General features: G+C 45.8%; 1 protein-coding gene across 1 annotated transcript in view; it reads right to left on the bottom strand.

Annotated features, from left to right (window-relative positions):
* Positions 1-27,974, bottom strand: part of RNF213 (ring finger protein 213) — an 87,293-nt gene that overhangs the window by 32,589 nt on the left and 26,730 nt on the right. The window contains exons 17-37 of the mRNA XM_060291226.2: positions 26,642-26,815; positions 26,113-26,262; positions 23,007-23,596; positions 22,011-22,173; positions 20,652-20,869; positions 19,566-19,706; positions 19,278-19,445; positions 17,172-18,327; positions 16,294-16,487; positions 15,923-16,075; positions 11,692-15,297; positions 9,980-10,116; positions 9,471-9,566; positions 8,457-8,575; positions 7,031-7,150; positions 6,377-6,519; positions 5,681-5,828; positions 5,286-5,424; positions 2,672-2,863; positions 1,767-1,912; positions 578-732 (exon numbers count right to left, since the gene is read on the bottom strand). Coding sequence (XP_060147209.2) covers positions 578-732; positions 1,767-1,912; positions 2,672-2,863; positions 5,286-5,424; positions 5,681-5,828; positions 6,377-6,519; positions 7,031-7,150; positions 8,457-8,575; positions 9,471-9,566; positions 9,980-10,116; positions 11,692-15,297; positions 15,923-16,075; positions 16,294-16,487; positions 17,172-18,327; positions 19,278-19,445; positions 19,566-19,706; positions 20,652-20,869; positions 22,011-22,173; positions 23,007-23,596; positions 26,113-26,262; positions 26,642-26,815 — 8,108 coding nt within the window. The remainder of the gene's footprint in view (positions 1-577; positions 733-1,766; positions 1,913-2,671; positions 2,864-5,285; positions 5,425-5,680; positions 5,829-6,376; positions 6,520-7,030; positions 7,151-8,456; positions 8,576-9,470; positions 9,567-9,979; positions 10,117-11,691; positions 15,298-15,922; positions 16,076-16,293; positions 16,488-17,171; positions 18,328-19,277; positions 19,446-19,565; positions 19,707-20,651; positions 20,870-22,010; positions 22,174-23,006; positions 23,597-26,112; positions 26,263-26,641; positions 26,816-27,974) is intronic.

Raw genomic sequence — 27,974 nt, 5'->3', positions numbered from 1 at the left:
ATTTACTAGTGAGGCTGAGCACTTTTTCCAGTGTTTTCTGGACATCTGTATAATTATTCTGTTAATAGTTAATTTCTAACTTTCCCTCATTTTTAAAAATTAGAGGAGATTTTCTTATTGTACCCTAAGAATACTTTATTAACCCTTAATCATGTTGGCTGTTAAGTATGTTTTCCTCAAATCTGTCAGTTTCCTTTTTTAGGTACTGAAGTTTGAAATCTTCAATATTTCCATTGAAATTTTAGTTAATATCATTATTATTACCTTGCTGTGATCAGTTAAATATTTACCTAAGTTTCTTCAAGAAAAACTAAACATTTAAAAAGAAGGTGTCACAGGAAATCGGAGGTCTTCTTCCTGTTAATAAAAGCTCCATGTTTTAGGGGCGCTGGTCAGTGGGCTAAGCATCCAGCCCCGAGAGTTCTGAGGGGGTCAGTGGCATTTTCTCATACCACTGTCCTCTTGGACCACATTCTGTTCCACAAACACTACAGCTCCAGAAGTTGAGGAAAAGTTCCCATGTTGGCATCTTGTCCACGTTATACCAGCCTCACCCTGCCCCCTAGTCAGTACTCACGTTTAACTCTTCCCAAGTGGACACTCTCATGGTCAAGAGAAGGAAGTCCTTCAGGTAGCACTGAAGAAGTTCTTGCCGCTGGTCTACAGTGAGCTGAGCAAGAAACCTGCCCAGTGCGGTCTGCTGAAAGAGCTCCACTAACTTCTCTGCCAGTCCTGCCGGGGGTGGGTGAGGGGGGAGATGGAGAACGGCTTGGGGTGAGGATGTTGACCATGACTCCCCTTACCCGCTGAATGCAGGGACATGGACATGGTTCTAATAAGGCTGCCTTTTTAATCATCATTTTTTATCATCATTTCTGGACACTTTAGATATCTTCTCAGTGGAATAACAGAAACAAAGTCAGAAGGAATGTTCCATTCCGGTCATAAAAGCCTAGCCAGCCCCAAAGAGAACACAACCTGGGATAGATCAAGTTTATTTCTACCAAGTCATAATGTGCTTTGGGAACCCCGGACCCAAGCGAACCAGGAATGAGTGGGTTGCCCTCCAGGGGCTGGGATCATATGCTGCTCAAATCAAAAAGATCTGCCGTCTAGTGGATGCGATGCTGGCCCCCAAGTCACATGCTATTATAGAAAAGTAGGGTCAGTTAGGATATGGTATGAGAAAGAGAAATACTCTCTCTTCAGGAGAGAGACTGCTTCAGGTTTGTTCAGAAAGAGTGGCAGAATGCTTACCTAGAAAAATAAGTTCATCTTCAAGTATTTTGACCAGTATTTTTTTAAGAAATCTTTCCTTTTTTTAAAAAAATTGAAATATAGTTGATATATCATATTATGTTAGTTTCAGTGATGTGACATCTGCCTACCTTATGAAATGATTACAAGTCTAGTAACCATCTTTGTCCTGTATTTTTAAAAAGCAGTACTATACATAAACTTTGAAAAGATTACTTCATGTATGAAAGATGACTTTCCCAAAAGTGCTATGTGACCATCGGTTTTCCTGGAATGTCTGTGGCCAGACTACTTGGCACGTGACAACTGAGCAAGGTGCCCTGTGACTCAGGGCAAAGGTATTACTCTACTCTGGTCACTGGCGGTTGCTGAGAAGGGCCCAGCTGGGGACATCTTGAGTCCTGGTGCCTTAGTTGCCCAGGGAACTCAGAATGGGGGTGACCACCTATGACGGGTAGCAGGGTCTCCTCCTGCCAGAACACGTCCCCTCCCACCATCGCTGGGCTCACCTTCATCTCCCGTGATGTACTGAGTGTGGACCCACAGCTCCTCCAGATAGTCCTTGATTCTCCAGCTAAACGGGACACTGTTGGAAGTGTCCTCTGAGAGGTTCATGTAGTTCTGCACTATGATGCAGGACATCTCCCCTTTAGACCTGCAATCGGCCAAACAAGGACCAAGAATGTGGTTAGTGAGACGCCGCTCAAGACACAAGACGAGATCCACTCCTGATGCCAATTCCTCTCCATCCTTAAGAACTGGGAGGCTTAGTGGGCTACAAAGACAGTTCCCCGGTCTATTGAACAGCTCACCTTTATGTTATAAAGGAACTCAAGGATGACCTTATGTTATCTCTTGGTTTTACAGACAAAACAAAAACAAACCACAGCTGGAAGGGGTTAAGTAGGTTGCTTGAAGTCTTGGGCAGAACCAGTCTGGTGGTGTCTGAACCCACCCTTACCCTATACCTAGGCAAAGAGAATCGAAGCCCCCTGAAATCCAAACAGGAAGGTTCTGGCAGGCCAGCTGAGCTTGAGTTACACAAGATCGGGTCTAGGGATAGGCTCTGTGGTTCCCGCCATTGGCAGGAGGAGCAGGAAAATCAACACAAACGCTCTCCTACGTGCAGCTTCGCCAGTGTAGACGAGGTGGAAGCTGGCCATTTTAACTGCAAAGGGTGCTCTGAGAACAGGGAAATGAGGAAAGCCGAGAATGAAACAAGTATTTCTCAGAACTCGCGTCAACTCTTTTGTTACTGTAATGCCATGACCCTTCAGGCTACAAAAACAGCCAACTTAAATGTGATTCTAAAACCCATAACTATATTTCATCAAACACCTGGGAGAGCCTATTAAGTTTGTTGCTATGTTATGGGTTTTTTTCCCTTCCCATGAAAAGAAAGTCTTCTATTCACCTTGTATCATTTGCCACAAGAGGAATGTTCAGAAGCTTAACGTCACTGAAAATAAACATCCAAAGATCTCTTGCCCAGGACGGAGAATGTGGGTTGGTCAGCAGCTCGAGGTTGCCATCTCTGTCCATGAAAGATATCATGCTCGCCAGGAGGGGAGTCACAGCACCCTGGACCCGCTTCCAGATGGTCTGCCTATGTTGGGGAGAGAAGCAGGCCTGCTCAGGTTTGAGGGACCACAGATCACACTGGGATGCCTGCATCCTTTTCACATTTTGTGCCTTCTTCGCAGTAACAAAACATCTGCTCTACTACTCCTACACTGTAGCTGTGTTTTTCATGTTTTTTTACATCATTTTTAAGTACTAGAAGAAAGACTTGCAAATCGAAATAAGATTAGAGGCAGAATTGGAAAGGTCCTTAATTCTACCTCTAATAAACTGGAATTAGTTCGTTGAAAAGGCCAAGTAGTATTTGTTTTATTTTGTTATGTAGCTGTTTTCCAGAACAAGTCATCCAGGCTCTATAAATAAAGAAAAGAATGACCAAATTCATTTGAAAAAAATGTTATTTTAAGAAAAAAAAAAATCAGTTGGGAATAGAATATAATAAAGAGACCAAAGTAAATTCATTCCAGGTACGTTAAACAAGAAAGCATATCTTTATCTAGAACTTAGTTTTTATTGTTGATGGTTTTGTACATTAGATCTGAATATTTATATATACGTATATACACATATATATAAACTTGACTGCTTATATTAACTCATACATGTACAATTATATTTAGTAATAAAATATATTTTATTTTATAAAAATAAACTTAAGTCATTTAAAAATTCTTATGGTAAGGCCAAAGAAATCTACTACTAGGTAATTAATATTGGGGAGAAAAATGCATGTTCCATTTTGAAAAGAAAAAGAAATACTTTTTAAAAATATTGAACCAGAAATGTGCAGAAAACTGTGAGAGTGAAAGGTAAAAGCTGGCTGCAGGGAGAAATGGGGGAAGCTGTACCTGGTCACATATGCAGACTTTGGGTGCTGGAAAAACCCTAGTACAGTCATCCCTCCATACCCATAAGGGGTTGGTTCCAGGACCCTGACAGATACAAAATCTGAGGATGCTCAAGTCCCTTATATAAAATGGTGCAGTATTTGCATATAACCTACGTACATCCTCCTTTACACTTTAAATCATCCTTAGATTACCTATAACACCTAATACAAAGTCAACACTACGTAAACTGTTGTAAATACAAGGTAAATGCTATGCAGATAGTTGCCAGCATGTGGCAAATTCAAGTTTTGCTTTTTGGAACTTTCCGGATTTTTTTTTTTCCCGAATATTTTCGGCCCGCAGTTGGTTGAGTCTGTGAATTTGGAACCTGAGGATATGGAGGGCTGACTGTGTAAAGACTATCCCAATTTGGATTATTTAATGCCAAGAGGGCAAATGACTGAAATCCAAAACACATGGAGGGTGAGCAGTCAGCTTCCAAACCCTTGTGAGAACGGGCCAGTAGGCCCCAGAGCTCCACCTGGACTCAGATGCTGGTCGGATCCATGGCGGCCCCTGAGTGCAAGGAGGCCAGTCCTGACGCAGAGCAAACAGCAGAGCAGTGACAAGTGGGGCCACCCTTGCCACTATGAACACCCTTTGAACACTGGCAAATGTGGGAAGTGCAGTAAGTGAAGGGGTGGTGTCAAGGGTACATTGAAAATACAGATTTTAAGAAGCATTTATGTAAAAACAAGCATTTAGTAAAATCCATACAGAGGAACCAAGGGAAATGAAAATAATTCTAGGTCCAAATCTAATCTTATAAAGTTCCTTCAGAAGGTACAATTAGGAAAGAAATGAAGGCTAACTACAGAAAAACACAGAAGCAGAAAAACCCTACAGTCACAAACCCAGCATCAATAAGCTCACATGGTCCATTTAACCCTGGATGTTCCCACGTGTCCCCCCTGCCAATGGCATGAAGGCGACACACCCCTGCTGAATCCAAGCCTCCGGATGAGTTAACCTTTCTCTCAGAGATGAAGAAACTGAGGGCCAGGGTGGTGAAGTCACAGGTCTAAGACGACCCTGCCGACAGGGGCGGGTGGAATCTTCCATTTGGGATACAGAGCAAATGCCCCCTGCCTCAGCCACAAAGGTTGTCACGGGCTAGTCTTGAAAACAATGTCAAGTTTTGCAGAAAAAGGACCAGGGACAACAAATGAATACTCTGGGTCTTATTTTCGTAGTAATCAAATAACTTCACGCAGGAGGCCTGGGAAAACAACTTCGCTTCCCTCCCTTAATTTACTAACCTAAAAAGGCACCCATTTCTATGGTAATGGTCATGCTGGTACAAGTTTACATCCAACAAGAACAGATGTTCTGGGTTGTTTTGTTTTGTTTTGTGTTATGAAAAAATTTAAACTCACACAAAAGTAGAGAAAAGAGTCTGGCAAACCCCATGTAACTGCCGCCCAGACCATCTTGTGCTCTGGGGAAAAAATATTGACAGCTCTGAATTTCTCAGAGGTTTGGAAAGAAGCGTCTCCTCGGCTGGAAGAGCCATGCATCCACCCCCCAGCCAGCCCTGGTTTCCCTTCACGGCAGTACCTGAACGTGCCGGCTTCCTGCAGAGCGTCCTGATTGGAGGCTTCCCTCACCACCCAGTCTTTCACATTGTAGAGGTAGTTCTCTTCTTGCTTCTTTAAAAGGACAGAGAGGCGCATCTTGGTGACCCGTAAGAAAGCGGCTATGGAAAAGCAGAGCAGATGGGCACTCAGCACATCCCTGGGCACCGAGTGGTAGGCTCTGCATCCCTGACCTGCCCCAGCAGGAGGGTAAGCCCGTTTCCTTTGGGCAGGCCAGGTCTACAGAAATCCCGGAGGTGCACTTAGATTCCCAGGGGGCCAGCTGCTTCTGGGAGCCACAGAAAGCGGCAGCGGGGGGATGATTCATGGTCCAAAGAAGGAGCCCAGGCTGGCGTGCAGGCAAGAGGGGCCCCACGCCTCTGTACTTGCCATCTTTGTCTAGGAGGCTGAGGAGAATGGACACCCTCCGCATGCTGCGCTGACAAGCCTCGTTCTGGTCTCTGAGCATGCCCACGGCGCCCTGGATACAGCTTCCCAGCAGCCTGGTGGTGTCCAGGATCTGCGTCTGTCGACAGAGACAATCAAACCTTCCGTTTCTGTCACTTACAAGTCAGGAGAAGCCAGGCGACACATGGGAGACAAGGTCTAAGCGCCTATGTACAGGGGGCACAGTGTTCCTCCTGCCCAAGCTCCCGCCACGTGCCCTTGCCAAGTTCCCCTTAGAACCACTGTGAGGGAATTCCCTGGCGGTCCGGTGGTTAAGGCTCCGGCACTTTCACTGCTGTGGGCCTGGGTTCAATCCCTAGTCAGGGAACTAACATCCTACAACCCACGTGGTACAGCCATAAAAAGTAAAAAAAAGGAAACCACTGTAACATGATCCCGTGTGCCTGGGGACCCCGTCAGTGGTCAAGGATCAGAGCAAAACTGACCAGGGGACACCAGGAAAAGCCAAGGTCAGATCTGGTACTGGTAATTCACCTGCACTTGCAGTGGCAGGGGGAGGAGTGTTGGGCTAAGCCCTGGACAGCTGAGTCCACTCCTCAGACAAGTCTAAGGAAGGGCAGCCCAACAGCACGGAGGCTCAGAGGACTAGAAAGAGCAAGAACTCACATCACTTCCTGGTCCAGAGGTCGGGCTGTCCATTGCCTCAGAACTTTCTGTCTCCATTTCCACCTCTGCCACTTCCCCTGATGTGGCCACCTCAGTTTCCATCACCTCCTCACCATCGTCTTGGGCCCCGTGTTCCACCTCCACTGCATAGAAGCAAAACAATGGAGTTACTGTTCAGAGGTGGAAGGGGAGCACTGGCAACAGCCTCTACGTGGCGTGCTGGGGCTCTAACCACTGGGATTTCCCTGGCAACAGCTCGGGAGAGGGTCCCCAAAGGACAGGCCGTCAGTCATGCAGATCAGCCTCTGTTCGCCCACTGGATGTGGTCCATCAGTGCAACCCGAACCTCCGTCCTGGGCTCGGATGGCTGATCCGGGAGGCAGGGCAGACAGAATCTGACATGTTCCACAGGCACCTGCAAAGACCTACCTTTCCTGTGGAAATACTGTCTTCTCCTGGCCTTGGAAAGCAGTAGACAGTGCCCTCGATTCATCATCACTCAGTTCAGCAAACATGTCCCGAGCTCTTGCCGAGGGGCAGGTGTTGGACCCAAGGGAATGGTAGCCTAAGGTCCCATCCTCGCAGCGCCGCACACACCTCCCTGCAGCCACTCCCACCATCCTGTCTCCCCGAGGAACTTTCCTCCACACTCACACTCAGGCTGATCTTCTGGTTTAAACAGCTGGCTGATGGCCACATCCTGCAATTTAGTCACGTCCGAAACCATCACTGTGGATCTCCGGAGGTCGTCGATGTGTACAGACTGCCACAGCCCTGGGAAAACAAGCCCCAGAAGCTTCCCTGTCTCCTCTGGTTTCTTCCTGTCAGTCATAAGCAGGGATACACTACCAACCCTATGTTTCAACGCACTGCGGAATGAACAATTTGTATCCTGAAGTCTAATTCCTTCAATATACACAGGAACCATATAGATGTCATGCTACAGCTGTTAGCAACTTTAGCATAAAATTCAGTTTTAAGAACTGAGATGACTACTTTGTAAAAAATGTTTGAAGAAGGCTTGTGATTCTTTTATAAATTTGTTATTAAACTTGCTGTATCATAATTAGTAGAGGGGTGTGAGACAACGGCAAGCTTTGCCCCCCATTAACTATGAAATTATTAAAGTAAACTGTTATTTGCCTATTTCTAGAATACTAATTTTCTCATACAGGGGATTCCTTGGAGATACTTTGAGATCAGGTCCAGACCATCACGAAAAAACAAATATTACAATAAATTGAATCACACAATTTTTTTGGTTTCCCAGTGCCTATAAAAGTTATGTTTACATTATACTGTATTTTATTAAGTGTGCAATAGCATTATGTCTCAAAAAACAATGTACATGCCTTAATTAAAAAATACTGTATAGCACACACAAAAACAAAACAACCAAAAAAATACTGCATTGCTAAAAAATGCTAACCCTCATTGAGCCCTCAGCTAGTCGTAATAGTAACATCAAAGGTCACTGATCCCACGTCACCATAGAACATATGATAATGAAAATGTTTGAAATATTGCGAGAATTGCCAAAATATGACACAGAGACATGAAGTGAGCAAATGCTTTCAGAAAAATGGCACCGATAGACTTGGCATAAACCTTCAATTTGTAAAAAACGCAGTATCCGTCAAGTGTAATAAAACAAAGTGCACTTAAACGAGGTGTGCTTGTGTGATAAATATTTGGTGGCTAATTCCTCAGGAAAAAAGAGAGAGAGAGAGAGAGATTTAAGATAGCATTTCCCCACCCCAGAAGCAGGCATAAAGTATCCATGCATTCGTAACACTGTTAGCTGGAACTCTCTCTCTGCATTATCCATATAGTAAAAGGTGAGGAACCAGAGATTAATCAAGTGTTTATCAACAAGTGATGAAAGAAGTGCTATATGTTGGAACAGCCAGTCCAAAGATGAGTGTTTTTTGCATTAATCAGCAGTAAGAAATCTCAATGAAAAAAATATTGTTGAGATTAATATTAATGTTCCAATGTCAGACTTTGTACATCATAGGACCAAATTAGAAACAACTTAAACATCATTAAACAAACATATTCACTAATATTTTGGTCCTACCTCCATGGGATCCTACAAAGGACGTTCCACTTCCCATCCGGGACAGTTTTGTGATGAAATAGACTAAGACGTAGTCCTTATTTCCTTGTATCTTGTTGATTTCATTTATAGCAGAATACCTATTTTAAAAACAAACAAGCAAAGACAAAATAAATCAAAACAAAACCCAAGAAAATAAACAAAATGGACGTTGTAAAATGCCTGAAGGGTGTCCTCGGAGCGGTCAAGTTCCATCTCACATTTTTTTTAGCTTTAAATAGATTTCATACCCTCAAGCTTGCTATCCTCTCTTACAAGAGAATGGGAGCAAGACCTCTCTAAGTAGGCTCATCTCTTTCCCCCATTCTTGCATCCCTCTGCTTTGAAATGGCATTTTTTTTTTTATTGGTCAGGAACCCTATCTTACAACCCTTGATGGGCTTGCTCTGATGCTACTAAGGTAAGGCTGGCGGACCTTTCCATTTCAAGAAACAGAGTTCTGTGAACAGACAACCAATGGCCAAAGACAACCAAGATATGAAATATGGTTTCCAATGCTTTAGAAGGTCCAGAAATTACTTTTACTTAAACATCAAGTAATAAGGGAACGTAGTTAATTCTAAAAGTATCAAATTTCCCCTACAAACAATATAAAGCTGCCCAAAAAATACAACTGAAAGCATTTAAATACCATTATGGCCCTTAAACTTGCAATAACTTCATATCATGTAGTTTAAAATGAATAATGACCAAATTATGTCTGCTAACATATGTTCCAAGGATACTCTTTTATATCCTGCTAATATTCTGTTATTTACACTTGTTGCATTTGGCTATTTTTGTGTTGTTATGAGCCTTTTCTCTCTTTGTTTCTCTAGTCCACATTTAGAGGAATAAAAAGGGAGAATAATTTTTATTCTTATTTTTAATGTTCATTCTGATACTATACAGTTTTCAGGGAAGAAATTCTTTAGGAGCTCCTGAATAAATTTGGAGTTTCCTACGCAGTTTCCGAGAAAAATAACAAAAACATACTTTGCTGAAGCGATGAGCTGAGCACTGTGAATTCCATCTTCAAAATCTGTTTGAATAATGAGGATTTTATAACTGGCTTTGTGAGCTAAGCAGTTTCTGAAAGAAAAAGGAAATTATCCAAGTGAGTTTTCTGTCCTAAAAATTGGTGATAATATTCTCCAAAGTGATGGGAAATAGAAGGGGTATATAGAAAAACTATTCAGGTGGGATTTTCCTCTGCAAGTAAGGTGCGTAGACAATCCAGCGGTGAAAGAAAAAAGCCCCAATAAATGCCTCCCAATGAGGCATAAGGATGCTGGATTCAGAGAGGGCTGTTTTTGCAGAGGATAACAGAGATGAGAAGGACACCTGGAGAATTTAACAACATCCTTTTCAGAGTCACATGTCCTCAAGGTTCACTAACCAAAAGTGGTGAGAACACCAGTGGTTACCATAGCCATACATATGAAATACAAAGTGATGGATCCTGAGGAGGGAAAGGAACGGGAGGGGAAGGCAGAGACCCTCACCGAACTTCCCTGAGGAAGGAGTACTCGGTGTCAAAGTGCTGCAGTGACAGGATGGTGAGTTTCAGAGCCCTGTCCATTACTTCTGATTCTAAAAGTTCACAGTCATGACTGGTTAGCAGTCTGGAGAACGTTGTGATCTGCAAAGGCAGGAAATGCAAATAATTCGCTGGAATGCAAGAAAGGGTTGCACGTCCGCTAGGTTTAGATCCCAGAAACATGAGGATGTTCAGCAAATATCTTCCATGGGCTCCTCAGTGTGCAGTTGGTACACAGACAGAAAAGAATACAATACTCCCAGTGGAGTTTTCCAAAACGAGGCAGTGCTGAGGTAAACAGAACCTACAGGATCAAACGTATTGGAGAGAAGAGTCACCCTGTCCCTAAGAGGCCTTCAAGTCTTCTTCCTAGACTCCAGTGTCTTTTCCTACTTTGGATCCTACTGACAGTTCTGATGATACCTTAGGGCTCAGAACAAATGCCATTTCTCCTTTGCAATCTTACTTCATACTTTCAGATCGAGTTGGCCATTCATGTCCCTTCCCACAGCTGTTAGCAATTCTCCCCTGCCACTGGATCACACCGCACAGTGCAACAAATACACTCCTTAAGGGCATGCTGATATCCTAGGTCCTGAATCGTTATCTCCAGGCTGGCCTTACCACTGAGTTTCCTATTCCTATATCCAACTGCATGATAGTCTACCTAGATGTTACAGGAACATCAAAGCCCATCCCAAATGGAATTCACCACTGCCTCTGCCAAACTTGCTGCTCATACCTAGATTGTGATTAACCAAACTTTTGGTCATCCAAGGAAGAATCCAGGGAGCCATGTCTAGCCTCCTCCATCTCCCAGAGCCCCTATAAGGAATCAATCATTACCTCTGCCAATCTGCATCCCTACTATGTCTCAATTCCACCCATCCATCCTCTACTTTGACTGAACTGGTACTGCAGCCTCCCTACTGGTCTATCTTTTCTGTGAGTCTTTTATCGGACTTTTTTCCTTCCTCTCTCCACACACATTTCTCCATCACTCCCCTCTATACAAGGAAGACAAAGCTCCTTGGTGCTACTGACAAGATCCTCCATGAAGTCTCTCCAGTTATATCTCATCCCCATCTCTCAGCACTCGCAGCCTTGAACTTTAAGCTTCATCAGCCTTTAACTCCTGGTTTCCTGCACAGACTGTGTTGTTTTAAACCTTGACATCCTTGCTCAAATAAGGTCCTCTGCCTATAATACCTTCCCAACCATACTTTACAATTAGCTTGACGGTCATCTCTTATTAAAGATGGGTTCACGCGACCTCGTATCCTGATCTGTGTTGCTCCTCTTTGCCTCTGTGGATAGCACTGTCATAAGATATCAACAGTACCCGTTCATGAGTGTCCTTCCACCTTACACTGTATGTAGACCAAGGCCAAGCCCTGTGTTAATTCATCTTTATATCCCCAGTGTACTCGAACCTCATTTGTTGAAGTGAACACTGTGCACAGCACTGCAGAAAAATGGGCACTCGAAACTTGGTTAAACTAACATGTATAAATATATAGGTCTCCTTGCACTTGCCAAGGAGAGGAACCAAAAGTCTCAACACATTCATTTACGGTTCCTATACACTGACTTGCAAAGACTCTTGAATTCTTGATTCAGCGAGTCAAGGATCCTGAGGTAAAAGAGAAAAAGGGTAAAATATAGAAAGATAATCACCTCTGTGAAGACGGCACGGCGCCCCGCATCCATCGTGCAAAGGTGAGCCTGGAAGAAGTCTGCAAAGGAGTTATGCTGCTGCCTGTAATAGTATGCTTGCGACAGGGACTGTGCGGTGAACAGGCCTAGTGAGGAAGCGTTCAGCCGAACTACAGCATCAGGTGTGGCACAATCCAGCAGCACCAGTTTGGCGTGCTCAGATACCTCCTGGTAAAGCTCATCCGTCAAGACCTTGTGCCCCAGCCGCTCTATGACCTGGAGCACCACAGAGGCACACGTGTCTGAGTGGTAGCCTATGAAGACATCGGAAGGGCTGTACTTGGGTCTGGCTAGAAACTGCTCTGCTTTCACGTCTATGAACTTCTCCACCCAGACCTTAAGCTCTTCCACGATATTCTTCTGCCATTTCTCCAAAACAGTGTTGATGTCCAGATAGTGCTTCTCTAGCCGGTTAATGAGGGGGATGGGAAAATGTTTGTAGACGACATCTTTCTCCTCGATGACTATCAAGCGGAAGTCTGGGTGAACCCGACATTTGACCCGATGGGTCCCCAGACCGAGGTCCACGTACTTCTGGCCGCCGAGGTAGACGTAGTACTGATTGAGCGCATCATAGAGGCTCTCATAGAGGTTCTGCAGATTGAGCAGCACCACCATCTTGCCGGTTTCCATGCATATCTTCACTCGGTTGATATTTCTGCAGATCTGGGTGTACTCTTGGTCCTTGGGAAAACTGGATCCAAAAATAATCTCTGGCTGGTCTGCACTGAAGAACGCCTGCTGCAGGATCTGCAGGGCCACATAGTTTCTGGTCAGCACGAGCAGGTAGCGGGATTCGGAGTCGTCCAGCTCTCTGCCAGATGCCTTCTGAAGATCACCATATATGTTCTGCTGGATCAGATGCATGGTGCTGATTTCTTCTGTGCACTTTGCCTCAGGTAAATTGGATGAAAAAATATCCAGGGCGTGGATGTCGTCTTTGCCACTGAAGTTCCGAAGGACAGCTTGTGCGATGTCTTGAGGGGAAGGCTCTTTATTAGAGGCTTTTGCCGCGGCAAACACCATTTTGATGAGGCTGTAGTAGTCACGAAGCCCAAAGAACTCCTTGTCCTGCCTCTTACATACTGTTTCATAGGCTTTGGCAAAGGATGCAAAGTATCCTCGGATTCTTTCTTGGACGAGGGGCTCTGAAGAGCAAATTCCCCTGGCGCTCTCAATGAGCTCTCTCTTATTGGGGCTGCCACGTGACACAAAAATACCCCGGTTCATCTTGGCGGGGTCCAGGGCCCAGTTGGAAATGCCTATGAAGCCAACTTTTTTGTGGGGGGCGGGATCGTCTTCAATGCATCCATCTTCCAGCAGTGGGTGCAGAGCCTTCAGGGGCATTTTGGGCGAGTCTTCTGCCAGTCCAACCTCATCTAACACCACCACGGAGACGTACTGCTCCAGGTCTTTCCCCTGCTGGAAGCGGGCACACTGCTTGAAGGTGCCTATAATGCCCTGTGGGGTGGAATGAGGGCTACACTGGAACGACACCAGATGGACCTGCTTCAGGCTCCGGAATAGGTCCGAGTGCGCAGCCTGGCCTTGCATGGCATCTGCCACGATGGTCTTGGCGAGAGATTTGGAGCTGCCGGGCTTGCCCACCAGGAAGAGAGGAATCTTGAGCTCGATGCAGATAACCATCATGAAGACATTCTCCTTCAAAGCCAAGTTCTTAGCGATGGTTTTCCTCAGAGATACGTCATTCAGAAAAAGATCCTGGGTTTGTGTTATCTCATGCAGGATAATCTTGCTATCATTATATGGTTCTGGAAAGAACCTGCAAATGGCTTTCCGATAAGATTCCTTCTTCTCTAAAGAGGCGTGGTAACATACCCCGATGGCCAGCACCAAGGACCAGAGGATGGGATCTCTCTCAAAGTCATTTTGGATGACATCAGACTCGCAGAGAAAGGAATCCAGCTTAGACAAGAGCATCTCACTGTGGTCGTAAAACCATTTGAAAACTTTCACACAGCGTTCCACATCCCTGAGGCTGACAAAACTGCATTCATTTTGTCTTTTCCTCATGAAACCCTGAGAGGCAGAAAGCACTTCGGTGATCACACGAGTCTCGCTCTGCACCATCACGATGGAGTTCACTAGTCTCTGGACAATCTGCTGGATGTAGAGCTTTTCTGCTGAGTCATTCAACTGTCCGAAGTCCCACACCAGGGGGATCAGGCTCGGCGGCAGAGCGTGAACGCGGTACACCAGCTGCCTCAGGGGGATGGAGCCAAGCCTCTCCGCCGTCTCTTCTGCACTAACCCTGTATCCCAATCCAGCTGACTCCAGACGGCAGATCATCTCCTGGGTGTGCTTCCGGTAAGGGTTGCAGGCTGCTATGATATGCAAGCCAGAATTCTTAACCAGGGGCTTGCCACCCACTGTGTGGTCACACAGGACCTCTTTGATGCAGCTTATGGCCTCTGTGGTGTTGGCTTCATCAAAGAACAAGATGGTGTCTAGCTGAAATTGGTCCTTATTGAAGCAGGCGAGTGCTTCGGCCTCCCTGACCTTGGAGTAGATCATGTCGGCAGCTGTTCCTCCGTGAACCTTGACCAACTTCATGGTGTCAGCGTCAGCACCCCCACGCCGCAGGTCACTGAGGAATTTAATGAGTCTTGTTTTCCCACAGCCGGTTTCTCCCATGATGATGACAGGGATGCCACACCGGAAACGCATCTCGATGGCAAGGATCTTAAGCATATTGTCCGTTGTAAGCTCGTATGTTTCATCAGGGTCGATGGGCCACTGGATCCCCAAGGCCAGGCACAGCTTTTCAAGTTTCTCATGTCGGGGCAGCTGGTCAAAGTCCACATTGAAGGGCACCCTCTGAAGTAACAGGCCCTCATACAGTTGCACTGTCATAACATCCTTCTTGATTACTTCCCCACTCAAGCGGTCAATGGCGTCAACACCGCCGTTCTGATTGGGCTGGAAATGGAAGCCTATGAACGTCATGGATGTGTGGTCACTGTTGAAGAACACGTACGGGTGGGGCTCTGACTCCCACCTCTTCCGGAGAGTAAAAGGGGCAAGATCTTTTTCCTTGACCCCGTCCATGGTGACTGTGTACTTCCCTGGGCTTTGGTCGGATGTGTGAAGTGTAGGCGTGGCGAAATCTCGTGCCATGAAGATCATGAAGGTGACCACAAAGTTCTTGAAACCCACCAGAGTGTCACCAACAAAGCTGGGATCGCAGAAGAGAGAAGCCTCACAATCTCGGAGCTGGTAGTTCAAGAACCGAGCAAAGTTCCGAAGCTCTGACCAGGATGGGTTTATCACCCCACAGTAAATCAGGAGATGTTGGATGCATTCACCGGGGCTGCCCTCAACAGAGCCTTTTTGGTACTGAAATGTGTCTAGGTTTTCTTTCTGATGGAACCGCCTTAGATATTGGTAAGGTCTCTGGAATGTTTCACTGCAGAACGCTCTCTGGTCCATTCCTGGCTCTTCATAGCTCCACTGAGGATCCAGCTCCATGCTGATCACTTCTTTGGGAGGCCTGCACGTGACTTTGGGGAAGATGTCTAGAAAATTGAACTGGGGGACAAGTGTACTCTGGAAAGAAGAGACACAAATGAAATGAGTTATGGCTGAATTGCCTAAAAAATGCTTTTGTGTTTTAATCCTCCACATGGTCTAGACTGCATGGACCTTTACGAAAAATCACTTTCCATGAAGGGATTTCTGTAGATTCCTCTTTGCATGGGGTGTTACCTTTTGCACATTCAGGCATCATATGAGCTGCACTGTCGATCACAAAGCCCTTTTCTACCCAACCTCTTGGAACTAAATCTCTCCATCAAGTACATACGCGTGCACGTGTGTGTGTATGTCCGCATAAAACTCCCTTTTGTTAAGAAACTGAGATGATGAAAGTCTCCTTTCCCTGTCAGCTACCATTAAGAAAGATGGTGCTCCTCCTAGCAAATGAGTTTTCTGCATTCCCAGCACCACTGGCATTTAACCCAGACATACAGCATCCATCCCGATGAGAACAAATCTAAGATACTGCTAATTAATAAAAGAATCTTTTTATTCCAGGCATTACTTAAAAATAAGTTTAAAGATCTGTCTTTACTAACATTGCACTCAGCTACTTTGCTAAGGCAAAAGTGGGGAATCACAAAAACGTATCGAAGCCCCCACCCCAACAGTAACATGAAAGTGCCCTGATACACACCAGCTTCAAAGGCCTCTGTGGCAGCGAACTCCCTTCCAGGATTTCAACGATATATAAGTGGCATGGGTTCCGAAGCCACATCTTCCCATTTACATCCATTAAGTACTGGAGAATGAGGAGTTTGAAAAGAAACACCCAAATTCCAGTCTGCACCTAAAGACAGAATGACGTGGGTCTGTAAATACGTACACAAAAGACACCAATCCTCCCAACCCTAAGGACCCTCTTATTCAGCTCTTTGATAACGATGATACTGAGTATCAATACATGTACGAAGAAGCAAGTCTTTATACTGGGAAGGGGGCAAGGCAGGATGTGGGAGCTGTGTCTTTCCCAGCACGGCCACTCAGCTAGAACCTGCGGGCACTTACTGAAGAGGTCACGTCAAAGTGGAATACAATGGGTCTCCTCTGATACCGGGCGTCCAGGAAAGGCAGGAGGGAGCCCAGGACTTCATTCTCATCCACCTGAGGGTTGATCAATCGAATAATTTTTAGAGGCACTTTTTCTCCATTAAACTTCATTTTCAGTTGGCCGTGCAACCTCTTCACAAAGAGAGACCTTCCTGTGACGTGAACATACAAAAATTAGGCGCCAGGGCTACGGATCAAGAGTGAGAATGACCAGAAAGAGTCACTACAAATCGTTTCTCTTTGTACAAAATTCAAAACCGATGCAACCTAACATCAGGTTAAAGGACGCACGTTCGAACCCTCAGATTTCCTTGCTGTTACCCACCCACCATCCTTGCTGCTTCCTGGGACTAAGGATGGCAGTCTGAGCATAAGGACAGAAACAGCAGAGTTCGCTCCCGGGGGCGGGGAGCAATTTTCACTGGAAGGAAGGTAGTAATGTTAAAGGGATACAGTCAACAGAATGAAAATCATGATGGTGACTGAAGGCAGAGGCATCCGTTTCTTCTCAAGATGGGGTAATTATACCTCAGCCCGCTCAGGACCCACATCAACCCCAAAGTAGCCAACGGACTTAAAAAAAAAAAAAAAAAAGAGGAAACTGCAGAGATGCTAGTTTAAAGGGGGAAGATGGCTCAGCCAAGCTGGAAACCATGTGAGAAACGGTGTCCCGCTCCAGTATGGGTCACGATTTACAACTTCAGATGAGTCAGTCCTCTGGAGACTCAGTTTCCCCACCTGCAAAAGGGCTCATCTGAGCTCACCCCCCACCCCATTGGACAGGGAAGGGCCATCAGGTGGTCCCTGGGACTCAGGGACCCAGCAGCCATCATTACCGACACCCGCTCTCTCCGAGGCCACGATCCCAACACACATGTGGTCCCGGAACGTGGCAGCGGCTGACGGGGTCTGTTCCGGGACCCGGAAGTGGTGAGCCAGGTAGGCCTGGATGTCCTTGAGGGGCGCCTGGGGGGTGATGAGAACCTTGTGCTGGCTGAAGGCTGAGGGGAGGTAGCAGTGCTCTCGCTCATGGTCACAGACCATCACGAGCCGGTAGTGCTCCTGGTGGCGCTGCATGCACAGCCTCAGGAAGAGCTCCTCCGCCCGGCAGGCCACCTCGTAGCTCAGCTGGTCTGCGTACAGCAGGCTGTAGACCCTGAGTCCCTGGGAGCCCGGGGTCAGGCAGCGACGCAGGAGCAGCGCCACCTCCTCGAACGTGGTCTCTGGGGTGCAGAGCAGCACCTCGTCGTAGGTGGGCAGGGGCTGGTTCGGGGTCTGCATGTAGATGGCCAGCGCGGCTGGCAGCACCTCAGAGTGGCCACAGACGACGAGATTCGGCTGGCCGTCCTGCAGGCCTCTGGGGAGCTCCCGCTGCACAGGGGGCCCAGCCATCCTCGCCAGGCGAGCCAGACAGTGGCCAAGGGCCTCCAGGTCCAGGCAGTGAGGCAGGAAGACACTCATGCACGTCATCGAGTGCTTCATGATGACCCTCAGCTTGTCCACCAGTCTGGACTCAGAGAAGAGCAACAGTGGCAATTCTTCAACCACTGTACTCTCCTGGTGTGTGATGGCCCTGCCATCGGGCCCCCGGCAGGCCTCCGAGACGTCCCTTGGGGTGCAGTTGCCTTTGATGAAGGAGAGCATGGTGAGGGCGGCACTGCTGGGCACCTGCTTCCTGAGTTCCGAGCCCAGGTAAACCAGCTGCTCGGCAGTATAGTAGTTGAGGTAAAAGTGCTCAGCTCGCTTCTCTGCCACGAATCTCTCCCACTGGTCCAGGAAGTCCTCCATCTGCCGGCAGAGGGTCTCGAGCAGCTCAGCGACTGGCCCGCTCTCCACGAGCTGGCGCACGAGCTGCAGACCGAAGTCCATCCGGATGGAGGCACCCTTCCGGGGGGAGCAGTACACCTCGGCCGTCCAGGTCCTGAACAGCATATTTCCGGCAGAGTACAGGTTTATAAAGGACTGGACAAGCCTCTGCACGTTGCAAAACACCTGTTGCAAATGGAAGCAGGAGGCAGACGTCACAGAGCTGACCGCAGAGAGAAGGACACAACAGTCTAGAATAACACAAACAGATTGATAATTTGAAGGGCTGGGGTTCGTGTTTTCTCCATGGTTCACTGTGTGATATCGAGCATGAGACTGATCACAGAAGGCCTTCCTTCCTCATTTCCACAGTCTCTTCTTTAGGAAGCAATACGTTGTAAAGATAAAGGAAACCATTTATAAAATACAAATGAACTTTAAGGACAAAACTCATAATCAAAAGGAGAGACCATGACATAAATCGACATGCCTTTCTCATCACGATTACTTCGGATGTTGATGAAGGATGTCCATGTACATCGTTAAGTACTTGGGGATGCTTGCTGATTTACAGAGTAAATCAACATCTCTTTGGGTCATGATTTCTGAATACATGCATTCTGCAGACCCACTGGCTCCACTCTCCATGGGTTTAAGAGCAGAGTGATTCCTATGAATTAAATACAAGCTCAGGGCTTCCCTGGTGGCGCAGTGGTTAAGAATCTGCCTGCCAGTGCAGGGGGCATGGGTTCGAGCCCTGGTCCGGGAAGATCCCACATGCCGCGGAGCAACTAAGCCCGTGCACCACAACTACTAAGCCTGCGTTCTAGAGCCTGTGAGCCAGAACTACTGAAGCCCGTGCGCCTAGAGCCTGTGCTCTGTAACAAGAGAAGCCACCGCAATGAGAAGCCCGCGCACCTCAACGAAGAGTTGCCCCCGCTCACCGCAACTAGAGAAAGCCTGCGTGCAGCAACGAAGACCCAACACAGCCAAAAATAAATAAATAAAATTTTAAAATAAACAAATAAATACAAACTCAAACTCTTCTGACTTTCCCAGGCACCTCAGCGGTGAGAGTCCTCAGCCCAAACAGATAGGAATAGGATACCTGCTCCAACATAGATACAAACCCTTACCTCAGAAAATACCTCTACGACTTCAACATTGTTGTGATCTTTCTTGCCAGACATCAGCATCAATTTGTTCAAAAGCTCCTTCAGCTCTTCTAAAGAGTAGTCTCGCACCTCCTCGTGGCCTCCGTGGCCCTCAGGAAGGATTAAGTGTAGAACTGTGTCTGGGGAAATCTGTGGAACAGTACACAATCAGAGGTCATTTTTGAGAGGCAGAGACCCCCCCCACCCCCGCCCCTGAGGACAGCAACCTGTAAGAGCCAGCTGCAGCTGTGCCTGGGATGTGATGCTCACCTTTTGGCCATCCGCGGGAGCCTTGATCACATAGATGCCTCTGCTGTTGATTGCTGTCGCCAGGGACAGGGATGAGAGCTCCACAGACCCGTGACTCTCCTTCACTGTCTTCAGCCACTCCAGGTTCCGGGCAGAGTCACACTGTTGGGACAGGAGAGAAAATGGGCCGCAGCTTACAGGTGATCTTCTTCCTGCCACTCTCTCCACCTCTGCCTTCCAGGGGCAAACTCCTCCTCCCCTTCTCTGGCTCAGCGTGCCATCACCCACAGGGGGGGCCTCCCTCACCCGTTGCCCACCACTGCCACGGGCTTTGGCTCTCCCTCTTGGGACACTTGTCAGGAGGTGTTGCTGCAATGGGCTGCTCCCCTGTGTTCTCACCCGGTGCCCTGGATACATGGATGGGGAGGGACAGGCATGAACCCAGCTCTCTGTGAGAAGGCAGCGTTCTGCCGGGCCCCCAGCTGGGGATAATGCTGGCTATAACAAGGCTGTGAGCTCTGCTGCTCCTTCCATTCCTCTTTTCCTCCCCCATCCCCTGTGGGGCTCCAGCCACCCTGTTACACAAGCTATGTACTGGGTTGGCCAAACAGTTCGTTCGGGTTTTTCCGAACATCTTACAGAAAAACCTGAATGAACTTTTTGGCCAACCCAATACTATGGGCCTGCTTGGGCCCTGTGCAGATGGTTTAACTTACAGTGAAATGTTTATTTTTTCTGATTAAAACTGAATCTGTACCAATTGCGGAAAGTATGGAAAATACCAAAAAGTATAGAGAATTAAGTAACAATTACCACCATTAAGAGAAAACCACTGGTAACATTTTAACATATTTCAGTCTATTTTTCCCATTCTTTTCGCATAGTAGAAATCACTCTAATTTACATGCAGTTTTGTATCCAATTTTCTAATATAATAAGACAGAGAAAGCATTTCCATACAGGAAGAAACTGTTTTTAAACATCCTTTTAAATGACTGCATTAAAAACCTGCCATGTGAGAGTGCAATAGTTTGCAGTCCTGCCCCTAGTGTTTCTAAGCGATGCTTTATTACACTTATCTATTTTGGAGCCAGAAATAAGACTCACCAGTTTTTGGGGCAGGTGGTGGTCATTATCCAGAGCCTTCCACAGCTCTTTCAGGTGTTGCATGAATTCATCGAAACCCGCACTCGTGTCCAGCTCATACAGCAGGGGTGCAAAGCCCTGCACAGCATCGTGGAAGCAAGCCACCCGATCCACGTCGATGTCATTCTCCCCCGCAGAGATGGAGGCCAAGTCCACGAACACCTTCAGCTCAGTGATGCCTGGGGAGGGAGAGGCAGGTGAGTGCAGGGCTACCCCGTGATGACATGAGCCTCAAATCCGCGACAATGGTCCTTACTGAAGCTATAAATGGATACTCAGTGGATTTTTAGGGGTTTTATCCACTTTTTGCTTTCGATAAGAACCTGGGGCATTTTTTTCTTTCTTGCCATTTATGTTGATACTGCTGACCAATACCTGACCTTACTGAACAGCATCAATGTCCAGGCATTGCATGGGGCTTTTGTGTACCTTACTTCATATAATCACACAATATTGCCATTTCGTTACGAAAAAAACAGTAACATGTTGACAGTTATCTATAAAAAATGGCTGCTCACTAATCAAAATCTGTGCATCACTGTGGCCCGAGGAGCCCATCGCTGAAAGCAGCGAGTCTGTGATGAGCTGAGCAGGCGGCCCCTCCCCTGTCCCTGCACACCAGGGCTGTCCACCTTCCCTCTTCCCTGGCTCCATCTCCCCTCCATGAATTAATTCTGCTAAAGTCACCAAAGCCACAGAGTTAAAAAGACTGCCAAGCCCTTGCACAACGACAGGAAGAGGTGATTAAGCCAAGACAAGTTCGCCTTGGCTTCTAGTAAAAATCAACTGGAGGAAAAAGCTAAAGGGACACAGTTTTAAAGAAAATGATCCCTTGCTGTTCACAGCAAGCATCCAGAGTGAGAGGGAAAAAAAGTAGCCAAGGAAATAGTTTTTACACCAGAAAATGAGCTATACTGTCCTGAAATAAATGCTACCTACAATCAACGAGGCACACCCTGCACATTTACCAAAGAATACAGATGAAAACTTGCTAAGAGACTAGACTTAATTATTACAATCACTAAGATGAAAGGAGAATTATAGGGCGTGATAGTGGGGCTAATTATTGTTACAATGGCAATCATATTACAAGATATAAATGTATCAAATCAATGTGCCATACACCCTAACTTTACACAATGCTACCTGGCAAATACATTTCAATTAAAATGTTTTAATTTAAAAAATGCAGATGGCATCTCATGGTCCTTTACTCAGAACATGATCAAGGGGAGGGGCTGCCCACACGTTTAGGAAGACCACCCTATGAACCATCTAAACATGCTCCAGACTTCCGGCCACCACAGTGATGGACTGTACCTCCGAGAGCCTCCCGGACCCAGCTGATGAACTCCTTCCTCCGGGACAGCTCCTTCAGACACTGACACCGGGTCTCATTGACGTCCTGCAGCAGCTTTTTGGCACGGATAAGCTGCTGGTTGATCCGGTCCAGTTTTTCATGGCGAAAGTTGTCCAAGACAGTCTAAAAAAGTCACCAAAGCAAGTTGTCAAAGAGAGTCTGCAAGAGAAGGTTGTATGTGCACTGGAACTGGCTCCTGGACCCCCCAAAACAACAATGTTGACCGTCCCAACAGTCCTTCCCACCAAGCTTCCAGGATTGGCAGGTGCATAAAGCTCTTATCCCAGATTGGACACTGTAGCCGCTCTTCTGTCCCGCCTCGATCCATAGTAACTACAGTTCCTCCGCACCTGGCATTCTGCTAAGCAAACCTACACAAGAACCCTGCCAGGTGCACCTTGTAATTTTTTCTATTTTCTAGGTAAAGAATAGAAGGACCAGGACAGTGACCTACTCAAAAACACGCTGCTAGGCTTCAAGCTTACATGTGCCAGTCCCCATCATACCTGTCTATACAATAATATAGGTCACCATATACCTTATAAATGCTCACCTAAAAAAATCAGAAAGCAGAAGACTCACTTCTTAACTGTAACAGATAATGTACCACGTGCCGCTCCCAGGTAAGCACTAGATGTGCAGAGCTGACAAAACAAATGGCTTTTAGAACCTAAAGAGCTCAGGTGACTCTTTACAAATACCTGATGACTAAAAGAGGATCATTGCCTTTTCCTAAATTCACGATCCTCCTGCCGATCCAAGGAAACCCTCACTAGCCAAAACAGTCGCACTGTTGGTAAACAAAGGTAAGAACGAAGCCCTTGGCATATGCAGGCATCGAATAAAATACAAATAACGTTGAAGGAAGCTGCGGAATCATCTTGCCCAGTTTTTAAGAGCTCGAGAGCGGCATCCCCGCCACCCCCACCCCCAGTAGTCCCCAGTAAATAACTTACAAAGCTTAGTAAGATGTGGAGAACACCAAAGTCGCCGGTCAGGGCCAAATTCTCTTTGACCTTCAAGATGACCTTGGCTGAGTCGACAGCCTGATGCAGGTGATGGTATTCCTCGATCTGCCGGACTCGCTCCTTGATCCAATCTTTTTGGTCACTGGGGTACAGAGCACACATGGTCTGGAGGTCTTTAGTTAGGTCGCTGTATTTATTCACAAAGTTTTTGAAGATGTCATCGATTTCCCCAAAGGTGACTTCCCCTGACTTCAGATCCTGATACAGTTTCGTAAACCTTTTGAAACAAGGGCCATATAAACATTGATACATCTCTTCAGGGTGGAATAGTTTCCTTTCCAGCTCCTCCTCTGGCTCACTCAGCTCCTGGGCGGCTTCTGTCCAGAAGACCTGGAAGACGTGGCTGTCCTTCAGCAAGTCTGCATTTCTGGCCATTTCTTGGACTGCAGGGCTCAGGTTGTAATGCGTTGTCCACGTTGAGTCGAGGGAGGTGGCTGACAAGTTCACCATCACGACTTGGTTTAATCTTTTCCCGCTGAGGTCTTCCGAATGTCTTTCAGCAATCTCTCCAAAATCCACTTTTGAAACCATAAGAGAATGTCAAAAGTGAAACCTCTATTCATGATATCATTTCATTTTACTTTCCCAGTTTTTACTCCCCTCGCTGCTCTTAAGGAAATGCAAGTGAACACACTTGCTGGCATTGTTCTCAGTAAGAATCCCTAAGTCTCCACCCTCACCTAGCTCGTCAATTTTCATGACAAAGAAAGCTTTGCAACTTCTGGGAGAAGATGACAGTCTGACATCTGCACATGCTTCCACTCCCTCCCCATATTCTGTTCCAATGATAGAAAAGAGATTGTTGTTCAAAAGCCATAAAGCAACAGGGCTGGGAAGGACAGAAAAGGAGATCACAGCAACAAAATTTTGGAACTTGAAAAGCAGATGTGCTAGGGGGTAAATGACGTCTTAAGCCTCAGAACGTGGGGTCCTAGCCCATGGTGGGGAAACCTGAGTCTGCCACGTGTCTGGTGTCACAGACTTCCCCCAATGCACAGACACTGGCTGCACAGGTAACTGAAATTTGGGAGGTGGTGATAAAATAAGGAGGACTGGGCTGAAAGTCTGCTTAAGAAGTCATCAAATAGCCTCATTTTCATCCCCACCCGTTCCATACGGCAGGTTGATGGCACCTCCTCCACCCTGGCAAGCAATGGGCGGTTTATATTTTAGACAGGATAACACGGAGGGCTCTCTGGATTGGGGGTCTCAGGTATATGGCAGAATAAAGGCATTTCCAGGCACGTATGCTTTGTCAGGAAGCTAACAGACGGTACGTACCATTAAATTTAAGAAGAAAGGAGAACAGAGGATACAGGAAGAAGGAAGGCAGTAAGACTAGATGTGCATATTGGATGCTGAGAACCCTCCAGACCTCATTTCTCTCTTGACTCCCAGAAACCTGGCAGCGGGGCCTATACCTTCCAAGCAAGAGACTGGCAATCTAAGCAGCCCAAGAGAGAGGAGCTAAAGATACAGGCTATTTCAAAGCCTAGCCACGCCACCCTCAGAATCCTCCATTAGCATGTTAGGCACCTCTCTTAATATAAACAGATAAACAAGCATTTCTAGACAGATGGGGAAAGTCTTTAACATGAAAAATAGATATTAAAACATACCAAGAGATAAAAGCAACTCGGAGGAAATAGGAAACTATTCAAGATAAAGAAAAAGAAAACCTCTAAATCAAAAATATCAATAATCTCAGAAAGATATGATACTGCAACCATGAACAAGAACAGGATAGCAGAGAAAAAGGATCACTCAGAGGAAAAAAAGAGTTCTTATAAATTAAATACATAAGAAGAGAAATTTAAAAATTTACTGGAAACGTTAGAAGGTCAAATTAAGGAAACTGCTCAGAAAGCAGAACAAAACACAAAGAGATGGAAAATAGGAGAGAAAATGTATGGAAGTCAGATGACCATTCCAGGAGATCACACATCCAACTGTGAATTCCAGCAAGAGAAAAAGTAACCACTTAACTAACACAAGAAGTTTCCCCAGAACTCAAGGACTTGGATTTCCAGATTAGAAAGACCCACTTAATTATGCCCAGTACAACAGATGGGAAACAGACCCATTCCAAGGCACATCATTAGGAAATTTCAGAATAAGGGGGACAAAAAGATATCAAGAGCTTCCTGAGAGAGAAAATATGTCATCCACGAAGGATAAGAATCACATCTGACTCTCAACAGCAACCCTGCAGAGACCATGGAGCCACAAATCCCAAATCCTGAAGGAAAACGTTTCCAGTCTGTACCTCTGCACCAAACAACAGATCTCATGTACGGGCAGACATTTTCAGACAGGCAACGACTCCTGTGCCCCCTTCTCAGGAGGGACCAGAGGGTGTGTTTCACTAAAACACAGGAGTGAAAGCAGGGAGCCATGGGACCCAGGACACAGATCCAGCCGAGGACAGAAGCAGGACATCCCTAGGACTGCATCCCTCCAGTCTGGGGAGAGTCCTTCTGAAAAGTCAAACTGATTGCCTTGTGAGGAAATTCAAATGGTTGGTAAAGAGTCTGGGATTGAATTTAAAAACAAATACATTGAAAACAAAGCATAGGACAAGACAAGAATTTTAAATCTAGAGAAAACGGTTTGCACAAGAAATGGAAGAGAATCATGGTATGTTTCATGGCTCAGGTATGAACAGTGCATTTACACAGTCGTGACTATTTAAACCCTGAGGACTGATCTAATTAAAATTATGATAAAATTGGAGGAAAGGGAGGTTGGAAAGGTTATGTGTGTAAGGCAGAAATTGGAAAAATAAGGAGATTTAACATTTAACATGGATAATGCTTAAACCTGAAAAATCAAGGAGATATTTAAGCATGCTATTTAGAGATATGGCAGTAATCGCCAAAAAAATTTTAACTTTGTTAAAAATTAACACATTTAAAAAAGGCTCCCGTCCAAGATAAAAGGCTGCTACTGTGATACATTTTTATCATATTCTCTTTTGACCATTCTCCCCTGGGGACCCCTCAATTTTGTTTATTTTAATGCTTAAGAATATCACCTTTAATCAGGTCTTTTACCCTCCCATACAACTTCAGGAGAGAGTCAACATATGTTTTCTCATTCTTTAGAGTGACTAGTTCATTCTTTCTGAGACTCAGCACTTCCTTCATAGCGTGTCTTTTCTCATGGGCTGGAAGACTTGTACTCCCTGAAAAAAAAAGAAAAGGAAACCAGTAGAACACACAAACATTCGCTTGTAGCAAGACATTTCTTCCACCCACATGAACATGCCCCACGTGCTGAGCTATGTGGAGGGTGACGCAGGGGGCTGCGTGCAGGGCCACTCCAAGATGTCCCCGTGTCAGCAGCATGGAATAAAAACAGCCAGTGCTCTGACACAGTCAGTATTTTATCACTTTCCCATTATTTTCCTAAGGATTAGAAGCCATCGCCTGTCAACTTCCTGGCGAGAAGAGCCACTAATCATAAAGACGACAAAGATCGCCCCTCTACAAGACACACAGGCAAACACAGACGCTTCTTACCGTCTAACCCCTCATGAGCCTGAAGTCCACATCTCAACTTACTTAACTGCCAGATGTCAAGGAACTGATTGGTGTGTTTTATGATCAGCTCCAGTTGTCCAACTAAAATCGCTCTACTGATGAGGTCATTAGTAACTTTTCTGAACACAGAGTCAGCAGTGGCCATCAACTTCTTCCCTTCATCGGTAATATTTTCTAATATTTTCTCATTGGTTCCTGATCAAGTTAAGAACAGAGTTAAAACGGTGGGCATCCCACTTCCTTCCCACGTTATTGAATTCCCAGTAACTTCCTCATTGCTCTGACCCAACTTCCATACAATAAAGCAGAGTCATTCCGTGTTTCCAGATGTGCTTCTCACATCCCTCGATTCTGCTTTGCCCAGGAGGTTTACATCTCACCCAAATTCATCTCCCAAAGGACTTCCTTCTTCATGAAGACGATTCCTCAAATGACCAAGGTCAGCCAGGAGAACCACATTTCTCAGTTATTTTAAACCTGTGCCCTCTTCAGTATACTGAATATCTTTCTTAAACTAGACATCACCGCCTTTAAAATCTCCCATCTTGAGAACGCTTAGAGAAAAATAAACTGCACTAGGGATGCACTGACACCCCGTGAGGGTTATCTACGTGGTCTTAAGGAGGCATCGTCACAGCACATGGAAACAAGATAAACATCAGTGTAATGGCTATACTCTACACATCTTGGCTATCTTGCAAAATGTTGAATGTGAATTTTAGGATCAATTTAGAGGGCAAAATTTTCAAACATACTTAACCACCAGAAGGTTTCTCTCCCAGTCATACTAGGGTCATACAGTTGGGTCATGCCATTAAAAGCAAATAAAGCAGCTTTATTCACAATTGCAAAATCTTGGAAGTATCCAAGATGTTCTTCAGTAGGTGAATGGACAAACTGTGGTCCATTCACATAATGGAACATTATTCAGTGGTAAAAAGAAGTGAGGTATGAAAAGGAACCTTCAATGCATGTTGCTAAACGAAGAAGCCAATCTGAAAAGGTTACAGAGTGTGTGATTCCAACCATATCACTTTCTGCAAAAGGCACAACTGTAGAAGAGGGGAGAGGGGAGGGATGAACAGGTGGAACACAAGGTTTTAGGGCAGTGAAACTATTCGGTATGATACGGTAATAGTGGATGCGCATCATTAAACATTTGTCAAAACCCGCAGAAAGTACCAGAGTAAACCCAATGTAAACATTGGTCTTTAGTTATTAATAACATATCAGTACTGGCTCATCAGTTATAACAATTGTACCACACTGAAGCAAGACATTAATAATAGAGGAAACTGTGTGTGTGGAGGGGCTAAATATGGGAAATCTCTGTACTTTCTGCTCAATTTTTCTA

Source organism: Globicephala melas, chromosome 20 (genome assembly GCF_963455315.2).
Source record: "Globicephala melas chromosome 20, mGloMel1.2, whole genome shotgun sequence".
In the NCBI taxonomy this organism is placed as follows: Eukaryota; Metazoa; Chordata; class Mammalia; order Artiodactyla; family Delphinidae; genus Globicephala; species Globicephala melas.
This window is presented reverse-complemented; position numbering and strand designations above follow the sequence as displayed.